General features: G+C 44.6%; 1 protein-coding gene across 16 annotated transcripts in view; it reads right to left on the minus strand.

Moving 5' to 3' along the window:
• The window catches only part of FOXP1 (forkhead box P1), a 385,930-nt gene that overhangs the window by 65,183 nt on the left and 299,724 nt on the right, over positions 1–21,023 (minus strand). For 14 of the 16 annotated variants that reach the window (XM_067303486.1, XM_067303484.1, XM_067303485.1 and 11 more), the window contains 3 exons: positions 10,102–10,239; positions 8,958–9,047; positions 3,179–3,338 (listed from right to left, as the gene is read on the minus strand). In XM_067303486.1, coding sequence (XP_067159587.1) covers positions 3,179–3,338; positions 8,958–9,047; positions 10,102–10,239 — 388 coding nt within the window. Of the gene's footprint in view, positions 1–3,178; positions 3,339–8,957; positions 9,048–10,101; positions 10,240–20,860; positions 20,933–21,023 lie in introns of those variants that run through there. The other 2 variants (XM_067303490.1, XM_067303481.1) reach the window with 2 other exon arrangements.

Below are 21,023 nucleotides of genomic sequence, written 5' to 3' on the forward strand. Positions count from 1 at the left end.
CGTAACCAGACTGGCAGTTGAAAGGTATGCTCATTACTCATCAGGCAAAACGGTTAAATAAAATAATAGAACAAATGGTAAAAGCAAGTCAAATAGATCCAGGAACACTCGCAATAAATTATGTAATTTACTGTTTAACAGTTTGATTTTAATAGTGAGAGCTAAATTTTAAGTCAGATTCCCAGAACTGCAGTGCAATTATCCGTGATCACTACTGCTTGTGCTGCAACTTCCTAAGTGCAAATAACGGGATTTAGACCTGTAACTGCCTAATCTACGAGAGCAATCAGGCAACTAGATGCCTCAGTCCTATTATTTTCACTCACTAGTGATCTGAAGTGTGATTTGCAGTTTCATTTTAGAGATACTAAAGAACTAGCTCTGGCAGCTCAGAACACTGCTGAAATGTGGTTTATTTTTAAATTGCTACTGTGTTCAGATGTAAAATCTAGATTATAGATGTGTCTAAATACAAAACAGCAGAGATTACACAAATATAACATTAAAGGATGTTCTATTTTGTGTAAGACAATAGGCAATCATTGAAACTAAAATACGGCTCTAAACAATGTATTAGTTCTAAAACCATAACAAAAAAATCACTTAAGAAGTGGCATTTTCTCCTTGGAAACATTTATTACTATTACAGATACTTAAGAATAAAAAGCAAAATGCTTTTAACTGAATTCATAGCTACATTTACTAGAGGGCTGGATTTTTTTACATACACGTTTACAGTATTTGTCTAAGTCTTGCAAACTGTTCTGAAAACAAAAGGGGATGATATATATATATATATTTTAAATAAGAAGTGTCCATTACCAATTATTTTAAACTATAGCCTGGCTCTTCATTGCATTTTTCAGGACAACTAGTCCCCTTCATTATGAAAGAAAATGTAGGCAGAGGTTTAAAAAATGTATGTTGTGGGGACAGGTGACAGATTACTGCTCATGGAACTCAATTTCCCAACCCCAGGTACCGCCGCCTCAGAGACAACCGAGTTGCTCAACCTCTTTGTGTCCTTGTACCTCCATACCCAGGTGACCATGTTCAAGCAAGCAGAAAGTTGATTTAAACCTCATAATGACATCAGTTTTAAGCCATCGTCTCTCTGATAGAAAAAAATGGTGCTGCGTTGCAACCCGCCCCAATTCTCCAGTTACTCTTCCCTCCCTTCCCCGAGCCCCCGTCGCGCGGCCGACGGTGGCAGCGCTTGCAGCCCGCTTCCCGGCAAGGACCGGCCCCTCGAAGCGCTTCGGTTTCGGTGTGCGTCGTCTCCGGCGTGCAAGCCGGCACCCCTTAGTTTTTACACGCGCTGCTTCCGCGCGTCGCAAGGACTAATAGTTGCACCGTCCCGCTAACCATATCAATCACTGCCGCGACTGCTGAATTACCTACCGGTGTCTCCGACGTGTTACCGCGCAGATTACACTTCATGCATCACCACATTCATTTCTTTCACATTACACATGAGCGTGTCTTGTCACTGCCCAATTGCCCTCCTTTGGACAGCTTAACTGATGTACTCTACAATGAACCTTACTGAGCAAACTTAATCGTACAGGAGCTGTGGGAAAAATCCGAAAGGCTGGGGCTCGCGCGCAGCGGGCGCGGAAGGAACGGCTCGCCACGTTTGCGGCAACGCATCCGAGGCGCCATTAGCACCTTGCAACGCTTTGCCAGCACAAACGGCGTTAGCCTACGTGCCTTTTCTCCCCAGACTCGTTTCGTGCCTCCTCCCTATGATGCGCCGTGCCGACGGCGAGTGGCGAGCGGGCACAGCTGCTCCTCGCGAGCGGCACAAATCCGGCGCCCAGCGCCCCGGTGCTGGGAGCTAAGCCGGGACTAGCGGAGTCGAGTGCCAGACTCCCCCAAAGTTCAGCCCCCAAGGGCAGGAGTTTGGCACTCAAACACCTTTGCAGGTCTAGCAAAAACGATAAATGAGCCTGAACACACCATGGCAGCCAAATGGCTCTAAAGGAGATTCCAGTCCCCAGTTTTGTCTCTCTTTATCCATATAAGTTAATATTCAGGGGCCACCTCATCCTCCTTTTTGCAGCAATATACACACAAACAAGGAGGAGGAGGAAGAAGGGAAGCAACCTCCCCCTCCACTTAAGTGAACAGAGCTGAATGTAAATTCATTATATGGTTTAGCAACCAGTCGCAGCCCTAAGGAGGCTCTGAAGAACCCAAAACACTCAGCTGAGCTGACTCAAGTTGTTGAGGTGGGTGTTTAAATTTATCATGGGGGGAATGGAAGGAAAGGGCAAGATTATTCGGAAATATCAGCATTATAGTTTAACAGACCTGGTTGTCCCTGAGCCATGCCAACTTTGAACAATCTGCCTTGACAGAACAGCCAGAGCTCAGGCGAGTCTGGTAAAATGTCCCAAGGCTTGCAGATAAACCCAGTGTGTGGGAGGGGAAAAAAAAAAAACACAAGGGAGGAGAGACAATAAAAAAAAAAACCTACTTTGTAATCATTGTCAAAAGTATTGCAATAAAAACAAAAAAAACTAGGCTGTAATCATTGCCAGAAGTATTGTGATATAGCAAGCAGCAACTCCTTGCCGAATGCAAGACTGAAGAAAGATGTAGGAAGACCTAATGCTCAACACTGTTCGTGTTCAACTCCATTAAAATTAAATGGAGTTAATCCCAATTTGCCTCAGTGTGGAGGGAAGAATGGAGCGATAATATATATAGGCAGTGAAATGAAGGACTCGTAAACAGGCATGGAGAAGAGACATCGCCACCTTTCCCTTTCAGCTGCAGGAAAGGGCAATCAAATTTCTACAGTGCGGCAGCGGATCAGAGTTCTTCCTCACTTGACTTCTTGCCAAGGATGGAACTAGAAAGGGCCAAAAAAACACATTAAAAAAAAAAGGAAAGGAAAAGCTGCTCTCACGCTATCCTTAACCATGATCCCAGCACCAAAAATCTATTAAGAAGCCTCCCGTGAAGAGTTTCAAGCCTGGATTAATAGCACCAGCAGCTTCGTGCCCAGCAGACTGGATGTACCTGTGCAAATTGAACCCAAACTCCAAACCGCCTGCCTCCCGCTAGCTACAGCGGTCCACGATTTCAGGGCTGCCCTTCTCGGAGACCTCTCTTTAACGTCCACCGTGCCGCGGGTGCTGCCTGCCCCGGCGCCCCCAGACCCTTCACGTACCTTGCGCAAGGGGCTGCAGCGGCAGAGTGGGCTGGCCGGGCTGGATCGTTAGCAGACCTTGACGCTGCAAAGACAGGAGGTGCTGCTGCTGCAACTGCTGCATCTGCAGGAGCTGCTGCTGAAAGGCCAACTGCTGCGTAGCCACCTGCTGCTGCTGGGGCTGGAAAACAAAAGAAGAGCAACGAAAAAATAATGCACACTTGTCAATACGGAGCAAAGCATTAACTGGGGATTTAAAGGGCTCCTTGTCTCAACACGCTTCAAACTTAGGATGGGCGTCACCCAGTATAAAGAAAGCACAGTGAGCAAAGGTCCCGGCCACGTGGTACCAAAGACCCCAAGGCACCTTGGGGTACCAGCGCTAACCACGGGCTGCAGTCGATTTCCACCTCTGGTAATTACATTCATCCTACCTAAATCCCTCCTGCAATTCCAATTAAACATTTATGGAGCAGTTCTTGGTCTCCGCTACTGCGTTATCATGGTGCACGTGGTCGTGCTTCCCCCCAGAAGTGGCCGCGTTTCGGTGGTGGGTAAAGCAAGCTCTGCTGGTGGCCGTTGAAGTCAGGGGTAATTCTTCGAGTTAGCGAACATGTGTAATACGAGAATCACACCACGCAACCATGTTACACTTTGAGGTAATGAAAAATAATCCTGTACCGTGCTTGCTTTGCTCATGCAAGGACTGTCTCAACTATTAAGGCGGTATGACTGGCTTAATTTATAGTATTTTATACTCACTCTCTCCTATTCATCCATCAAGCAACAATATTTTCTGTTATGTTCGGAATTATTCTGTGCTGTATTTAAGGCTGCTACTCCTGCACTTTGAAATTTTTAATTATTCTCACTATAAAGAAGACTGAGCTGCTTTACTCCACGGGGATGCGAACCTTGAACCTCTGAGGTGTAAAGGAACATGTTGCTTCTCTCACTACCGTACCCGGAGAAGCTTTTAACTACTCTGTTTATCACTTCTGACATAAATAAATGAGAAAAAATCAGACCTTTGAAGAAGAAAAACTTCATCTAATATTGTTAATTAGGCATGACAAACGATGAAATAACATTGTAAATCTTTCATAGAAACAGCCACTAGATTTTAATTACACACATTCATAATTTAGCAAACAACATCTTACTTGAATGTGAGTGTTTAATACGTACCGTACTCCAGGCTTCAGAGTCCTTAATTTTGCTCAGTTAAAGAAGCCTCTAGGTTTTGCTTCCATGCTCATCTTGTATTTTATTTGCTTTGTTCTTTAAAACCCATGAAAGGCTTTGCATTTTGATAAATATCTTTTTATTTATTGTACAATGACAGGAGGAAAACTTTTGTTGTGTAAAACATCAATACATCATGCCAGTGTTTAGCAGTTCCTTGTGCTAGCCAAAAAAAATTAATGTAGATTTCCTTAGTAATTATCTGAGTGATAGAAAGATAATACAGTGCAGTAGTACAATAAATAGAAGGAAATTATCTAATATCCCTAATCTGCTAGGAATCATATCAAGGTGGAGGTCTTATACACATTATGGCTAACAATTATGGAAAGAAAATTAACTCTTCCCAAACTACACCGATATATGCTTTCACAAATAAATCACAGACTGCAAGCTTTCTGTTTCCCTTCCTTGATAGCGTTGCAGAAGATCACACGCCTGATTCTCTCGCTGGTGGAAAGCAGTAAAAACCCACCAAAGTTACTGGAGCGAGACTGACTTATTGCAGCCAAGGATTTGGGCCCCCGCCTTGGACAGAGGCGCTGAAAAACCGCCCGGATTTGATTCACCCCATTCAGGTAGCGAGCGTGCAGCTCGGATCACGGCAGAGACGGAGGAGCAAGCGGGAAAGAATAGGCCCTGTCAGGCTGAACTTCACATAATCATGATTAAAAAAAAAAAAAAAAGCCTATTGGGGAAAGCTAAGGGCAATGGAAATGACTTTTATTAAAATCCTTAACCAGTTGTTTTCATACTGCCAAGCCCCATCAATCTTAATACTGCAACCAACTGCGTCCCTATTATTGTACCAACAGGAAAATTAATTTATCTTCGTCTTAAAGAAAATCCATAACATCACGGAGATAGTTAAACAAATAAGCATTTGGATGCAGTGAAACTCCAAGAGTTTTCATTTCTTTACAACAGCTTGCTCGGGCAGATCCAGTTGTTACAGCCGTTTCCGACAGCACCCGATGAATGCAAACCGCAGTGACAAGCGTAGTAAGAGTTAATGTTTGCCTCTGCAGATATTAATTGTCTAAAAATTTTACATATATATGTGTGTGTATATATATATATATATATATATGGTATTAGATTAAAAAAATCTAGTTATAGTAATGCCTGCTTTACCTGCTTGCCATCCGAATGTAAAGTTAGCATTAAAAAAAAACAAAACAAAAAACTTAATATCAACTGACTGATGCCCGCTTGGTTGTCTTCTCGGCGAGCCTAAGAAAAGCTCCCGAACACGCTCTACTTTGAAAAGCCAGGATATAAAAGTATACAAGGCCCATTGTCCAAGAAAGAATTTAAAAGCAACACCCGTTGCCAAACTGCGCTCCCCACCCAGTTACCAAACACAGGATACAAGTCCGTTTGTTTACTTCTCACAATTGAATGCATACAAAAAAGGTCTCCGTGCAGTCCTGTTGTCAGGTCAGTAGTCAGCGTTAAAATGCTGAAATATCCTGATAAAACTTGCATTTTTGATCCCCTCCCTAAAGCTTCTGTCAAAGGTCTGTTTTCCTTTCTTAGGTTACTCCCTACTGCCTAACATAAACTGTCATAACTGCTGGAGCACAAACGGCCTTCTTTTTTTTTATTATTTTTTTTTCTTTTTCTTTTTTTCTTTCTTCCCCAAAAAACAATCCACTTCGGGCAACCCGAATGCACAAAGTGGGATTCTGCTGCCGCTTTTAAACAAAACTAATCCGGGCCTCCTCGGCCCGGGGAGAGGGCGCTGGGCGGACGCGGGGGGCCAGGCGCCGCCGATGCCGCCGCGGCTCCGCCGACCCCGGCGCGCCGTCGTCTCCCTAATAAAAACCCTAGGGAAAACGGCGCGAGAGGCAGGGCGCGTCACCCCGGCTGGCGGGCAGGCCCCGTTCAGCTGCCGGGCCGGGCAGTTTTGCCGCGTTTTTCTTCCTTAACGCGATGGCAGACGGCAGCCGCGGGGCTGCAGGGAGCCCAGGCGCTTGCTCCGGGTGCCCACGGGCACGCTCGGACCTCGCCGGGATCGCGGCCGGATCGCGGAGCAAGCGCCCGCCGCGCGTGACCCTGCCGGCGTTTTTCCTGCAAGAGGGGGAGAAATCAAAAAACAAAGCAAAACGCACCACCGATGGCATGCTAATCTAGCACGAATAACCTCCGTGCCTCCGGAGGAGGGGGCTGAGAAACCTTGGCGAAACCGGCCCCTACTAAAACTGTCAGCCCCCCCTCAAAAAAAAACCCCTAGTAAAAGCCGAAGGGCCTCGCGCCGCTTGTTCTCTTAACAGCGATCGTGTTAAAATGTTCGTCTTAAAGCGGGAAGGAGTCCTTTCTTATTGCTACTTTCGGGAGGGTAATATCAGAAGTGTGACCATGGTAAATCAGCGCGTTGGATATTGAAATGCCACCGCATTGTCCGACTCCCCTTCTCGTCCTTTTGAGCACAAAGTATTTTTCTCTTTAAGCGCCCAGCCATCATCTTTGTGTCTGAGATGCTCTCCTGTCTGACAACAGCAATTTAGGAGAGTTAACTTTTATCGTTCATTCTGCTGTGTAACTTTCCCCTTCACATTTCTTTATCTGCCCTCTGAGCTCATCTGAACTTTCATGTTCTCCCAGCATGCAGGCTTGCATTCAAAACTATGTCTAATAGACCAAATAAGAGGTTAATAAGAAGTGGCAACAGAAAGAAAAAATACAATCCCTGGTAACTGATAAGAATGACAGTGGCAGCCCTTTATTGTTTGTCTTCAAATATAGAGTTAAAGATCTTTAAAAAACTAAATTTTGACGCCTTTGAAAAGAAAGAAGCACAAAATAACAACAGGGGGTTATTGCCTGCCAGCCACAGGGGAGAAGCTCCATAATTCTTATTCTCCCTTTTGAAGGCTGTTAGAAATCTGATTCAAAAAAGCAACAGCAGAAGGAGAAAGCCTCTTGAGGCTATCGCCATTTCCTGTGATCATGCATAATGCGTTTCAAAAGTGGGTTTTTACCAATTCTGTTGATCAATTGCACCTCCTTCATATTCCCTCTTTTTTCTGCTGTGTTTACATCTGATGTGACTCAATGACAAGCGCTGTCTGAGACTGTGAAACAGACCTGTCATGTTGATTTATGGGCGCATCAAACCACGACTTGTCCAAACTGAAGCTCGCAGTTCATTAATTAGAGAGTTGTGACTTTGAAGTCAGCTTTCAGACTGTGGTTTTTAACATTTGGCTTAATTTATATGCTCTTGAATGTGGATCTCTAAGGAAAAAACTGAAATTCCCTTCTTGTCTTTGAACTTCTTTTGACCGCACAATAATCATTTCTTTGTCCAGAGTGATGCCTGCATCCCAGAGTCATTAACGCGCATTGAACTGCCACTGATGAGTAAGCCCTACTGAATTAGAAAAACAGCCAGCAAAACAAAGCTGAGAGCATTCTGCACAGTGATATCTCACAATTACATGCCTTCCCTCCCTGTGCCATTTCCATTTTAATTACTGTTAGTCCTTTAGATTTACATTTTAGACACTTTTTAATCTGTTCCCTTTTTATTATAGTGGCGCCCGTAAGCGCGCTATGGTTAAGGTTGTGTCAGCGTTTCCATTATAAACCCCTATTTTCAGGGGTTTATAACTCAGCTGGAAAAAAAATCATTCGGGGTTGAAACTTGGCACAGGTGGCACCATTTGCCAAAATTTCAGGGGTGAGAAACTGGCCGGGCTGTATTTAGGTGCACTTCGAGCACCACGACGACGAAGTGAGGCGCAGCCGCTAGAGCTATCCCAGGGCACCGCGCAGCACCTCGTGCCGAGAGGCGCCTTTCTAGGACCTACGAAGCCAGCGCTGCCGCCAGGCTAACGTTGAAGTCTTCAACCATCACTTCTTGTCGCTACTAGGGTGGCCTTGGTGCCTTAGACATGAACGGAATTACAGTAAAATTAAGTTTAAGCGCACCAAAATCAACAAAGTCGGAACGTGGCAGGTACTTGGACGAGTGTATTCGAAGCAGAGGCAGAAACCACCCCTGGCCTGGCCCATTGCACCCATGGGTGCAGCCACGCCGGCGCCACGTCTCCGGAGCCCGTGCAACGCGGCGCGCTTGCCGGCGTCACAACAGATGTTGCTTCAGCGCAGTCCTTCTGCTAAGCCAGCGCTGCGAGGAGCGTGCCATCAGAGCCTCGCCGGCTGGAAACGGCGAGTCTGAACTCAAAACCGCTTGGAATTTCACCTATTTAGGGAGCACAGCACCGTACCTGGGCCTGCTTCCTTCCCCCCTCCCCTTTATACCATAACTTCCGAAAACACTCTCCCAAGATACAAGTCTAGATGCTTGTTCCAATGCTCGTACCGAACATCAAGGCATGGTCCCCTGCTGTAAAATATGTGGCAGCAAGCAAATGGAAAGCACAGGAAAGTAAAGGCAAAAACAGGACAATAACTCTAAATCTGAAAGCTGAGACCTGATAGAGTCAGTGCAGTTGTGCAATCATTTATAAGATGAATGACAGTTTAATAGCTACGAGACAGTCCTCTGGGATCTGTGGTTTGAAAGTAAAATGGGTATTGTCTGTACCTCTTTAGGCTGTTTTCCAGCATGTTGTTGCTGTAAAAGTTGAAGCTGCAACTGTTCCTGTTGTTTCTTATAAAACTCTTGAAGCTGCTGCTACAAAGAAAAGGAGAGATGGTAAGTAACAAAGTGGAGAGCCAATTCAGCGTCCCTTTTGGTGTAATACACAAACTGTGATTTGAAAAATAGCATCCTTTTATCTGTAATGGTCTGACCTTTAGTTTGAAACTCGACAATAAATTCAGTGCACACTGACTATTCTTGGCATTATCGTTTGAAAAGTAATCTCCAAAATGAACTGATGAAAAACATACCATTTTCTACACAAACTAATTAAAATAAGGCACGGAATGACCTTTGATTGTAACAACAAAGCCAAAATGCCCTTGCTGAGAGCCTGGCGCATCTCTGTTGTGATACATACATGCTTTCTAAATGATAGGGTTTGGCTGTATTAAGTGTTGTTCAATACATGCATAGACATCCTGGGAGATACTCTCCTCCTCCCTGCTCCCCAGACGTATGCCGTCCCGGCATCCGGCCGGCCGGCCGGCGAGGGAGGGAGCGCGGCGGCACGGGAAGCGTACCCAAGGTCAGTTTACAGCGGACGTTCACATCAGCCTGGAATTAATGAAGCCGTGTTATGCCGCACGCTAAGATAAACGTATTTTGTCGGTAGCAACTTGTAGCTGAAAAGAGGACCCGGCGTTGGAACGGGGCGCTGAGGAAGACCGACACGCTGCGGAGCGTACGTTGGCTGAAATTAAACGGAGCAGGGCTGGCAAACCTCCTCAGCTTTTATTGCCGCCGTTTCAATAGCCCTTTACAGTCCCAGATGGAGGCAACAAGGTCTAAAAATGTAAAGTACCCCTCCACTACTTTCTTTAATGCCAATTAATCGTGGCACGTTGCGCTTTCTGGGGCATGCAAAAGCAAAAGCGACGGGCACATCTGCTGAAGTCCCGACACTCCAACACGCGTCTTTATTATTTAGCTGCTCTTGGAAACGCTCCCCGCGCCGCTCCCCGCGTTCGCTTCCAGAGGCTATTTTTGGCTTTGAGAAGAGGAGAGCAGCCAGCGCCTTCCCGCGCACGACGACGCGGGCAGGGACCCCGGGAGCCGTCGCAGCGGCCGTCGAGGAAAGAATTACCTGTTGAAGCATGAGTGCCTGCTGCTGCTGGAGCAGGACTTGGAGTTGCTGGGGCGTTAGCACTTGTTGCTGGAGGATCTGCTGCATTTGCTGGGGAGTGATCACTTGAGGTGTCATCATAGCCACCGACACGGGAACCTGGAGCGCGGGCAGAGAGCAGAGGGCAGGTCAGGAAAGGCCCGAGGCGACGGGCTCCTCGGAGCCCACCGCAGCGAGGGGCTTTCTGCCCAACATTGCTGCGGCGGGAATACTTCAAAGAAAGCAACACAGTAAAACCTGCTCAGATGCAGCTGTTTTCACCAGAAAGCGCCAATTCGGTCCTTTCCCTCCCCGCCGTACAAAATCCCCACAACCGCGTGTCCCGTGCTGATGAGACTTAGACCCTATCACGACAGGTTTTTAAGCAAATTGAAGGAAGGCTCAGCGATGTGAATAACAGTGCTATACTCCTAAGCAATTTTAACAGAAGGGCCCTACTACGATGTCTTTACCGCTCCATATTCACCCGGCATACAGATGTCTTCAATTCTTTCATATTATGTGAGATACCATTAAAAGCCGCTTTCCATGACATTTCAGTGACAAACAGCTACAGTGATGAACTTGATAGCATTTCATATTTGCAACTGTTAACACGTTTCTGCACGGGCATCTTTGCAAGGAACCTGTACACTGTATCTGAAAGGATGATGTCTTGTTCAGATAAAACACTGACATTAAAATGACAGGCTGTCTTGGCCAAGGTTACACAAATTGTATTCAAGCGGATACCTAATGACAATGCTATGAATTCTGCAAGCTTTCTAGAATGTAATTTAGCTATTCAAAATAATCACTGCACTTGTGTTTAATTTGCAGACTACATGAGAACCATTTTGTCAGTCCTAGTAATGCAAGAAGACTATTTCTCTAGAAACCCACCCCTCTACCCTCCACCCCAAAAAAGGAAAAGAAAAGGAAGAAAAAAACAATAGAGGAAAAGACAAAACCCGTATGAGTTTTAACAGTAATATTTAAGCACCTTACTTTTCTATAGTTTCAAATCAAATATGTGACAGCACAAAACTAAAAGCAGTAAAGGATATACTTTGCTAAAAAGGATCTCCTGTCATCTCATGTATTACAATAAAAGGTAATAATATGTTTAGCACTTTTTCTGTGCACCACTTTTTAAAAAATCAGCAGACAATAGCTGATCAGAAGATAAAAGAGTTTAAAAAAAAAAATCTTCCAGTGTAGTAGTAAGCAAGTGAGAAATGCAGTATTAATTTTATGTAACATAATGTCTTAATATGCAGTTTATCTTGACTTTTTCACATGATTTGTCCTGTCATTTGCATAGCAAGCTCTCATTCCTAATTTCACAGTCATTATGCACTGATGTCCTGATTTCTCAGCATCACTAATTTTGATGAACTAAAAATGGTTCCTGAAGGTCAGATTCATGTACACTGCACATCTTCCCATGTTGTTGTGTACATGTTGTGTGCCAGGGCCAGATACTGCTTTGAAAACATTTGTTTGGGGGGAAAAAAAAGCAGCCTAACAGTTGCGCACTTCTGCCATCCCGTTAATGCAAGCGCTGCGAGGTCCTCTGTGAGACCTTAGCCCCACAGCGCCTTGCCACCTGTCTAAGGTGGTCCACAGCTGGGCCGTCAGGTGCGAAGCCCAGCAAAACCGAGATTTAATCATGGGTCAAGCTCCAGCCCCAGCGAAGCCGAGGGCCGCTCTCCCGCTGCCCCGGCTGGGGCCGGGCCGGCAGGTTTTGGGCGTTTCTGCAGGGAAAACGCCAGCCAGCCCCCGCGATACACCGCTGCCTTGTCAAGCGGGACACGCTCCGAGGACACTGAGTCGTCAGGATGGGTAATCCCATTAATTCGGAATATCTTAATCCAAAGTCTTTTGGAAAACTTTTGGGGAGCGGACAATTATTTAATTAAATACTGCAGTCACTCTCTTCGCCCTTAAGCCTGACTCACCTTCGTTATTCCCATCCCCAGAGAAGTCTGCTTTACCCTCGGGTTTGTACTACCTCTCATTGAAGTTGGACTGAGCAAACAGAAAAGGAAGCATGTTTAAGTATGTTTCTGTGCCATTCTTGGATGATATACAACACAAACACTCCTCAGTCAGATTTATGACGGCAGCCGGGGATGCAGACAGGAATAGGGTGGGGTGCTGCAAACCCTACACGCTGGTGATTAATGCGGAGAAGGGCCACGTTCCGCCGCCGGCTACGCGCAGGCAACTCCCCTCCGCTTCCACGGCTCCCTCGCGCTTTTATCTCGGGCTAAATCTAGGGGTTTGGCCCTGCCTTTGAAAACTGGCCATGTACCTTCCGGTGAAGGATCTCCTAGCTGCGCGCTCTTGGCTAAAACAGAAGCACTTAACCAGTAAGAAAAAAATATATACACATACATATATACAAAAGCCAGGCTTAGGAGAACAGGATTGCGTTGATCCGTTCAACTTACTTTCGCCATCTGAAACCACATTCTCACACCACATCTGTGTCTCCAACGAAGGCCTCGCCTTCAATTTATAAATACAGTAATGCCTAGATTTACCCAAAGTTTGTGCTTCAGCCTGCCATGAGAATAACTTACGGAAGCCTTTTACAAACAAATCCAGGTGAACCAAAAACTACCGCGTGAAAAATCACCCGCGCACACGCATGCGCGCGCGCACCGAACAGGCGTGCGCACACGTCCTGCTCAAGGACTTCAAATAGTTAAGAATTATGGCCTATATATCCACTCTCTTAACTCCCAACGTCCAACTTTTTCATGTAGCTAGTCCCTAGTAATACTGGGAATCAAAGGGCATGCAGCACCAGCAATAGGCTATTATAGCCCACACTTTATTACCCATTACTACCGAGGTCATTAGCGGTAAGAGTGATTGTACCGGTCTTAACCTATTGATCATTGTAACTACTATCATTTAATCCCGTGTTGAATGTCTGGAAAGCTGCTAAAGGCACACAAGAGAGAGTGCTTTAGCGTTGAGAAATATAGCCAAAGCTTGGAAATTACACTTTGATTCATAAAATCTAGCCAGTGGTTTAAATCAATAGTATTTAAAACAGTCATGTAAGTTCTTAACTACAGCTCTCTAATATTTATGGGTCCCTTTTTGAGTGTATTCAGTCAAAACTAAACTTTATTTTAGATACTGTGCAATATACTTTACATTACGTTAGGTAAAAAATATTTATTTCTGATATTTTGCCTGATAGTAACTGAAACCTAAACTGAGGGCTATAAATTAATTTTAGATTTCTATCTCTCAGATGTCAACTTGAATGTGTTGCCAAAAAAAATTACAAACCAACTTTAAAAATGGCTTAACTGTTTAAGTACACGAAAATGAGTGTGTTTTATGAGTTAACAATGAATCACAGAAGGCAGTTTATGAAGGACTAAAATAATTCTGTCTTACTGCCTTCAGGGAGTTGAAGTTCAAATTAAAGTACTGGCAGATATATTTAAAGAATGCTAACCGAGCATGCAGAACAGAAATCAATCTTTTCTTTTCTTTTTTTAAGTTGTTTATTTCCATTTTCCACCTGAAACATGATTGTTGTTATTGACATGATTAATGAACCTCTTCTGGTATTGTTGACTGATAACAATAGGGTGTGGTAGATACCCAGCTGCACGTAAACCTGGCAGCAAAGGTAAAAATACAGCTGCAATCTGCCTTTCGCATCCGTGCTAGTAGAGACCTGCCGACATGCTAATACCCTCAACGGCAAAAGAACGTCCTTAATACTCGCAACTGTTTTCGGGCGCTCTCCACCTCCGGCAGGCTCCTTCCCGCCCGCCCTTCGCCCGGACGCCCCGCAAGCTGCCGCCGCTCCGCGGGCGCCCTCCCTGCCCGCCGCGGGAGCCCGCCGCGCGTCGGGGCCGCCGGCCACGGGGAGCTTCGGCCGCTCGCGCCGAGTTCACCTGGCGCTTCCCGGGGCGGCCGCGGCCCGGATGCGTTTGTCGCTCTTGCGTGCAATCCGGACGCGGGGCGTGGGGATGAGCGTGATTTAGACCTCGCCAAGCAGCTGCATTCCCCCCTTTTCGCTGATATTAACACAATGAAACACTAGCTAAATAACTGCAAATAATCTTGTACGAAGGGTGTGCGTGTGGGGGGGAAAGGATGCAATTTTCACACGCTGTGCCCTCACCGCTGGCTACGGTTACAGTCCTGTCAGCTGCTAGCAGGCAGGCACGGCACACGGGAAGGATTGCCTGAATCCATAAAGCACAGCTCTGCCAGAAAATCCTTTTCTGTCGTAAGCTCAAACTTGATTTCAGCTAACTTCTCACACCAGGTACTTTGGATTTCTAAAAAAAAATAATTATTATTATTATTCTTCACTTAAAGGTTTTGCGAGAAAAGTTAAACGGAGCAAAGCACAACTGAACGCAGGAAGAACAAGTGGCTGAGGAACAGTTAAAAATATTGGGCTACATGAAAAATAGATACGGCTAGGCAAAAAAACCCAAACTATTGATTTGAGCTGTCTCATTAGAATGCCGTCGTGGGCGAAACAACCGAAATGAAGAAAATCTCAACCAAAACAATGCAAAATAGCTTCGCTCATGCCACCAGGCAAGATAAACCCCTGACATCGTGGCGAACAGAAAGCGCAATGCCACAAACCATCGCAGACCCCCGCAAAACAAAAAGTACCGCCGAGGGGACCTGCGCCCTTCCCAGGAGTCAAGCGTTTCTGACATAACATTTCACTCCTCAAAACAACAACAAAAAAAAGCCACCGTAAGAATTATTCATGTGGAAACCGTAATCCTGTTTCATTATGCAAAATGGAATCTCACTTTTAGACTTAGTTATTTTGCCATAATATTGCACAACACATTAAGACAGGTAATGTTTATTATATTAATGTAAAATCAGCTAAGTAGTCAGTCATTAGCATAACTGTCCTCTCCCTAACAATACAGCTCCCCACTAAAAGAGAGGGGAAAAAACCCTCTTTAAAATTAAATTAGCATTTTATTATTATAATTCTGTGCATTGCATTTTATCAGCAGGAAAGATCTGCCTTTGACCTGGGGATCCCAGTAACGGAGGCGATTCTGACATTCCTGGGTATGTCAGGATGCCTGCTGCCTTCGCTATTCTTTTCTAGCTCAGGAAAAACTGGAATATTTTCATATTTGTTTACAGAATGAAACATCTGATCTTATCGACCACTTCTCATGCATACCAGGTTTCTCACTAAGTGCCAGGATAATTGTTTCAGCTATAATAAATACCCATTTAATTTGCATAAAAATATAAAGTTTACATAAATTAAATCCTTTCTACATCTAACATTTGTCAAATACAGACTAAAACGGAACGCACGCAACCAAATACTCATTTAATAAGCAGCATGAGATTGCAGCTTCAAGATTATCATCATCTTTTTTTACATTTTAAAAAGTTATCATTTTTGTTTCCTGCTCCACCAACACGAAAGGAAAAATTATAACCTGCTGTACATGATTCTCAACGGCGGTGATATTTTATAATGATTCAGCTAAAAAAGTAAAAAAAAAAATCAGTATTTCTTCTGGAGTTTCGGAAAGGAAACGTTAGAGCAACATATTCTGCCAAAAAACCCTCAAACAAACCAAAAGCAGCACTGTCTGGAAACATCCAAAATGCCCCTGACGCCCTTGAAAACCCCTTGAAACCTTCTCTCTCCCAAACATCTTTAATATACTGAGAATGATCATCATGTCAGACTCCCTACATTTGTGTATTAATTCATTAATACATTAAGGGGAGCTTAATTAAATAATAAAAGACTGTGATTGAATCAGCAACATTTAATATGCCTAGAATTTTATGTGAACAAAAAGAAGAGGTGTTACACAGAGGGACTTTTTTCCATGTCAGACTTAAAAAAAAAAAAAACCCTGCAGCCCCCCCAGACACGTTCCCAGGGGATGAGCAGCCCCCTCCTCACTTTACGACTGTTTTTTTCCTACAGGAGTCGAACGCATAGCGGGCTGCTCTGCAAACCTGGGGCATCTGCAAAGCCGGACACCGTGCTGGCCAGCTGAAAAATCAGCAAGTTGCTGAAAAACATTCCCCTCCTCAAAGCAAGCTGTGGAGAGGCAGTGCAAAAAGAGCACGAAGGCAACTTCAGCTCGGCTTAAACACTCGTTTCGGCATTGCCACTCGGGGTGCAACTGCAGCCTTTGTAACAGTTGTAAACTTTATTTGCTTAAAGCGTGCAGTTTTTCACACCTATCCCAGCCACCTACATCTGAGCAGCGCGCGGCTAAGCACAACGGTGCAAATTAGATTCTAATGAGAAAACATCAGTGCCTTCTTTGACAATCTTGCCATTCACTGATTTACTTCTAATGAAGACACACTCCAACCAGCCGGCTCGCCGTGTGAAAGGTCAGCACGCGCTCAAAAAACCGCCTCGCAAAATCAAGGCAAATGGGAAACCCGCAAAGAAACCTGCTTGTAAAGCGGCCTGGCAATTAGCGTAATTGTGCAAAAAGCCGTCTTCGGGAAAAAGTAAAAGAAATTAAGCTGCCACGACTGTAACAGGTTAGATGAAAATCAAAATTTAATGTATTCTCCCTTGTGTCATCTTGTTTTGTCAAGACATCAAATAGAATTGGAGAGTACAAAATAACAAGCCCTTGAGAAATCACAGAAGCCGACCTTTTTGATGTTGTTGGTTTACCTTGTTCTCAGTTATTTGAACAATGATGTTTCAGATTTAAGGGCAAGATAAAGCTTAAAAATTAAAAACCGTTGTCAGGTTGGGGGTGTCTCCCTCCAAAATAACAGCGCATCTTACCCAAGCAAAGAAGGCAAATCTGTCCGAAACTAGTGCAAAGAATAATTAGCAATTCCACTTATTTGCTCAATATTCAGCCTATTTTTTTCTAACGTGCATTCAACTTCAGTTCAAACTACAGATCCTCTTTCCAGCAGAGGAAACTGTGCTGGGAAGGTTAAGAAGAAGGAAAAAAAAAAAAAAAAAAGCTGGGGAAGAGATATTTGCCGCTGCTGCTTCTCTCCAAAATCTCTACACGGCCACCTCAGCTCTGCAGAAGGGGCATGATGCATTTTTTCCCTTTCTTTATAACTGGAAAGTAAAACTGAGCAAGTAAGCACCTTAGAAAAACAAAGCAGCCCAGCATATTTTAACCGAACTACAGCGAAGCAGTTTCCAGTAATGCAGTTCTGCTTTCAATAAAACAAACAAACTGCTTAAAACCAGCCAAGCCTTTCGCCAAACAATAACAAATTCGGCTTATGGTGTCAGGACTTTCCCACAATCTAGTTTCGCAGGTGCTGATAAAACTGCCCCTTGCTACTGCTTTTCCCTAGCAAAGAGGGGAGAAAACAACATCAGCAAGTTATCTTGCTGCCAGTAAAGGTTTTCATAAAGCAAGTCCAAGCTCTGTATCCACCCGGCATAGGTTTTTCTAAAGCAGCTCTGAAAAACCGTAAGAAATGCAGAGCAGGGAAGCACAAGAGCTGTGCAACTCCTTAAACTTGGGAATGCGAGAACCCTCCCTCCCTCCCTGCCTGCCTGCCTTCCCTCCGGCTGACCAGGGCACGCACCCGTACGTAAAGGAACGCCAGCACCGCACACCGAAACGGCAACGGGTTTAGGTCGGTCTTTGGAAAATAACACGTGGGATTTGCAAGCGGCATCAGTGCACAGGAACTGTCGGGTTAAAAGGCGGCACCAGAAATCGCTCTGACTGCTCTCCATCACTTCCAACATCTAAAAAAATCCTTCAACGTTTTCCACGCAACTGTCGTGGCAGGTTTCTTTATTATACACACCGAAAACCAGCTCAGCCCGCGCACACGTCCGGCCCCGCTGGCCATTAGCTCAATAACACGGCCGTGACCTATTCCACCCGACGGGCGACACGTTAGCTTTGCACAGTGTTGTCTGGTAACTATTTACACTGCAGGATAAATTTCAGCACGGTGCTGGGAGTTACACTTTTAAAATTTGTATAGGGATCATCAAGATGCAGAGCGACCTGACGCCTTCGCCCCTTCCTATTAGCAGAGAGATCCCCAGAAAGCCCGCGCTGGTATTTCATTTCTTCCCTGCCAATCCCATTATATTTATGACTTCTGTTTAGTTCAGCTGGAGGGACCGGTCAGAGCATGTCTTGGAGCTTACCTCTTTTTTTTTAAGCAAAAATTATGCTGTTTAAAAAAAAAGGGGGGGTGGGGGGCACAGTAGCACAGCACAGTATGTTAAACAAGACCAAAAAAAAAAACAACCCAACTGTAGCAAACAAAAAAAATTTCAAAGCAGCCCTTCCTATCATAAGCTTTCTGATGATTTATGGTTTACCAACTCAGCAAGGTTACGCAACACTGCATGCCTTTAGATGCATTATTTGAGTCAGTTGAGATTTAATTAAGATCACAGCCTCCAAAATCCCTGTCAAATGAAAATTCACAGAAGACAATACACTATATATCCTCATGCAGATAGTCTCCATTCCATGCTCTGGAATAACATAAGTTAATCCTCGTTTCTATGGTGGCAGACAAAAGTTCACTAATTTTGTTTTCTTTTGACACTTGTGTTGTTTTCTGTTTTATGTCATGAGATCATTCCTTTCGGAGCAGGGAGGGGAGCCGATGCAGGGGGAGAGAACCGAGAGCAATATGTCTGAATATGGCAGCAGATGTATTTTGACATTCTCACAGCTCTACCGTGATGTCATCAAGTTTTCATATAATTAACCCCTGCCAGTAAGAGCATCATTTCATGACATCTGTCCATTGGGAAGAGGAGGAAGGGAGCAAACATGCGACTTGCCTCGATTTTGCTCTTGGGCTAAAAACAAAATCAAACAAAATTAGATTAAGGCTACCAAACACCATCCGTATCTTGCGTATTAGTAGCCGGCTTTCGCCGATTCGTTATCTGGCTGAGCTTCCTGCTCACCTCCGAGGTGCTCTGAAACCACGAGAAACGCCCGCCGAGCGCGGCGGCTGCGACTCCTCGTCCCGACGGTTCGCGTCTCTGGTTTGGGGGAGCACGCCCGGCTCACAGACTAGCTCACCAAGACGCCAGGCATGAGCAGGGTAAATAAAATGCTACTTCTTAAAGGGAAATTGCTAGAACTTTTGCCTCATTCCAGTGCATTTCTGTTTGCACTATCTTAATATCTGCTTGCTTATCTCCTGGTTTGGAAATGACAGGTGCTAGCAGGCTTTTGTTTGACAGGCCACTACACAAATAACTGTCTTGCCTGAAAGGGCTAATGCACTACTAATGAACAATAAATCAACTTTGATTATAAAGTGTCAGCCCAATCAGTTTTCAGTTCAGCTCTATCACTTTCTAGGCCGAGGCAGCTACTCTGCTTAGGCAGGATTTGGGTTTCATCCTCGCAGCCTTATCAGTGTAATTTTTGGAAGCAGTCATACGAGATCATTCAAAGCCCCCTGAAAGCACATTTTCCACGGGACGGGAAAAGGGGAGCCTTGCCTGCTTTGAGACATTTCCTAGGCTGCTACTTACAATAAATATACAATCAACAAGACACGGCTCTTAACCAAACAGATACACACGCTAATGAGATAGTCACGTATAAACTTGTATTTTAGACATGACTTTAAAAAGATAGATGCAATGAGAATGGCCTTCAAACTTGATGTAAAAACATTTAAGACGCCTGAAAGCTTTGCACAGTAGATATACTAACGAGGGGCCCGATCTGGCAGTATTCACTTACCAGGCAGAGTTTCTACTACTTGGGAGAGAAAAACTCTTCTCCCAGTACAGTTAAGCCACACTCACAAGTTAGTCCAGGATTGGGCCCATAAGCACGAGGCATGAAAACTAGCTTTGCTCCAAACGAAAAGGACTTTAACATTTCAGCTTATTTGCAAAGAGGCAAGCTAGCATGCTCAAGTCACTTTTTATTAGATAGAAACTTGAGTAATTTATTTTAGTTAGCAGTTCAACACTCATAGCTAGAATAAATCCGACCATTTCGTTTTCATAAACAGATCTTAGTCACTCAGAATGATTCACATTTCCTGCCACCACCAAACTTGTTTTTATTTAAAAATATAAAATGGTAGCGTTTCAAACGCCGGCACATACACCACGACGAACATGCCGCGCTTCAGACCAGCTTTGCTTTTACATACTGTGAGGACAAGGACAAGTTGAAATACTCAGTGTTTTCTAAAACAAGCTGGGTTTGAAGGAGTTAATCCCAAAGAGGAAGAGTGTATATGCACTTTGCTCTAAACTTACCACCCACTTCCTAAGGGCTCCCTCCTCCCCACTACCACCACCCTAGAAAAATCATCTCATTTGCACTGAAATACTGTGTTGCAGGGTTGACACTTAACTTAGCTACATTTAGATCCTGTTACATTTATTTCACTGGAGTTCATAACACTAGTCAACGTCAAAAAGAAAGCTCACTCACTTAATTTCCCACTGGTAAATTGACTAGCAAATAAATTCAACCATCACAGTTCCTGACATTTAAACCTGACAAAGTATTTTATTCAGCTCTGTGCTTCTCCCCTCTTCTCTTGCTCTTTTCGAGAACTGCGGCGACTTGCGCCGCTAAGCTAAAAACAGTCCGGGGAACTATGCAAATCTAAACTACCAGAACAAAAGACATGCACACACACACGGAAGAAAAAAAAAAGAAGAAGAGAAAAAGAGAACGCTATTCGGTTACTTTTTATAGCCGAAGTTACAAAGAACACACTATACCTTCTTTCTGTTATTTACACATCACGGCATGCAGGGAACTAGAGGAAAGCAGCGAGAAAAGCCAGAGCAACACAGGGATGGTGATGACGATGATGAAGTACAAAGCGTGCGCGGCGGCGGACATCGCTCCCGCGCCGCGGCTCCCGGCTCTTTCGCGGAGTTT

The sequence above is a fragment of the Apteryx mantelli genome, chromosome 12, assembly GCF_036417845.1.
Source record: "Apteryx mantelli isolate bAptMan1 chromosome 12, bAptMan1.hap1, whole genome shotgun sequence".
Lineage (NCBI taxonomy): Eukaryota > Metazoa > Chordata > Aves > Apterygiformes > Apterygidae > Apteryx > Apteryx mantelli.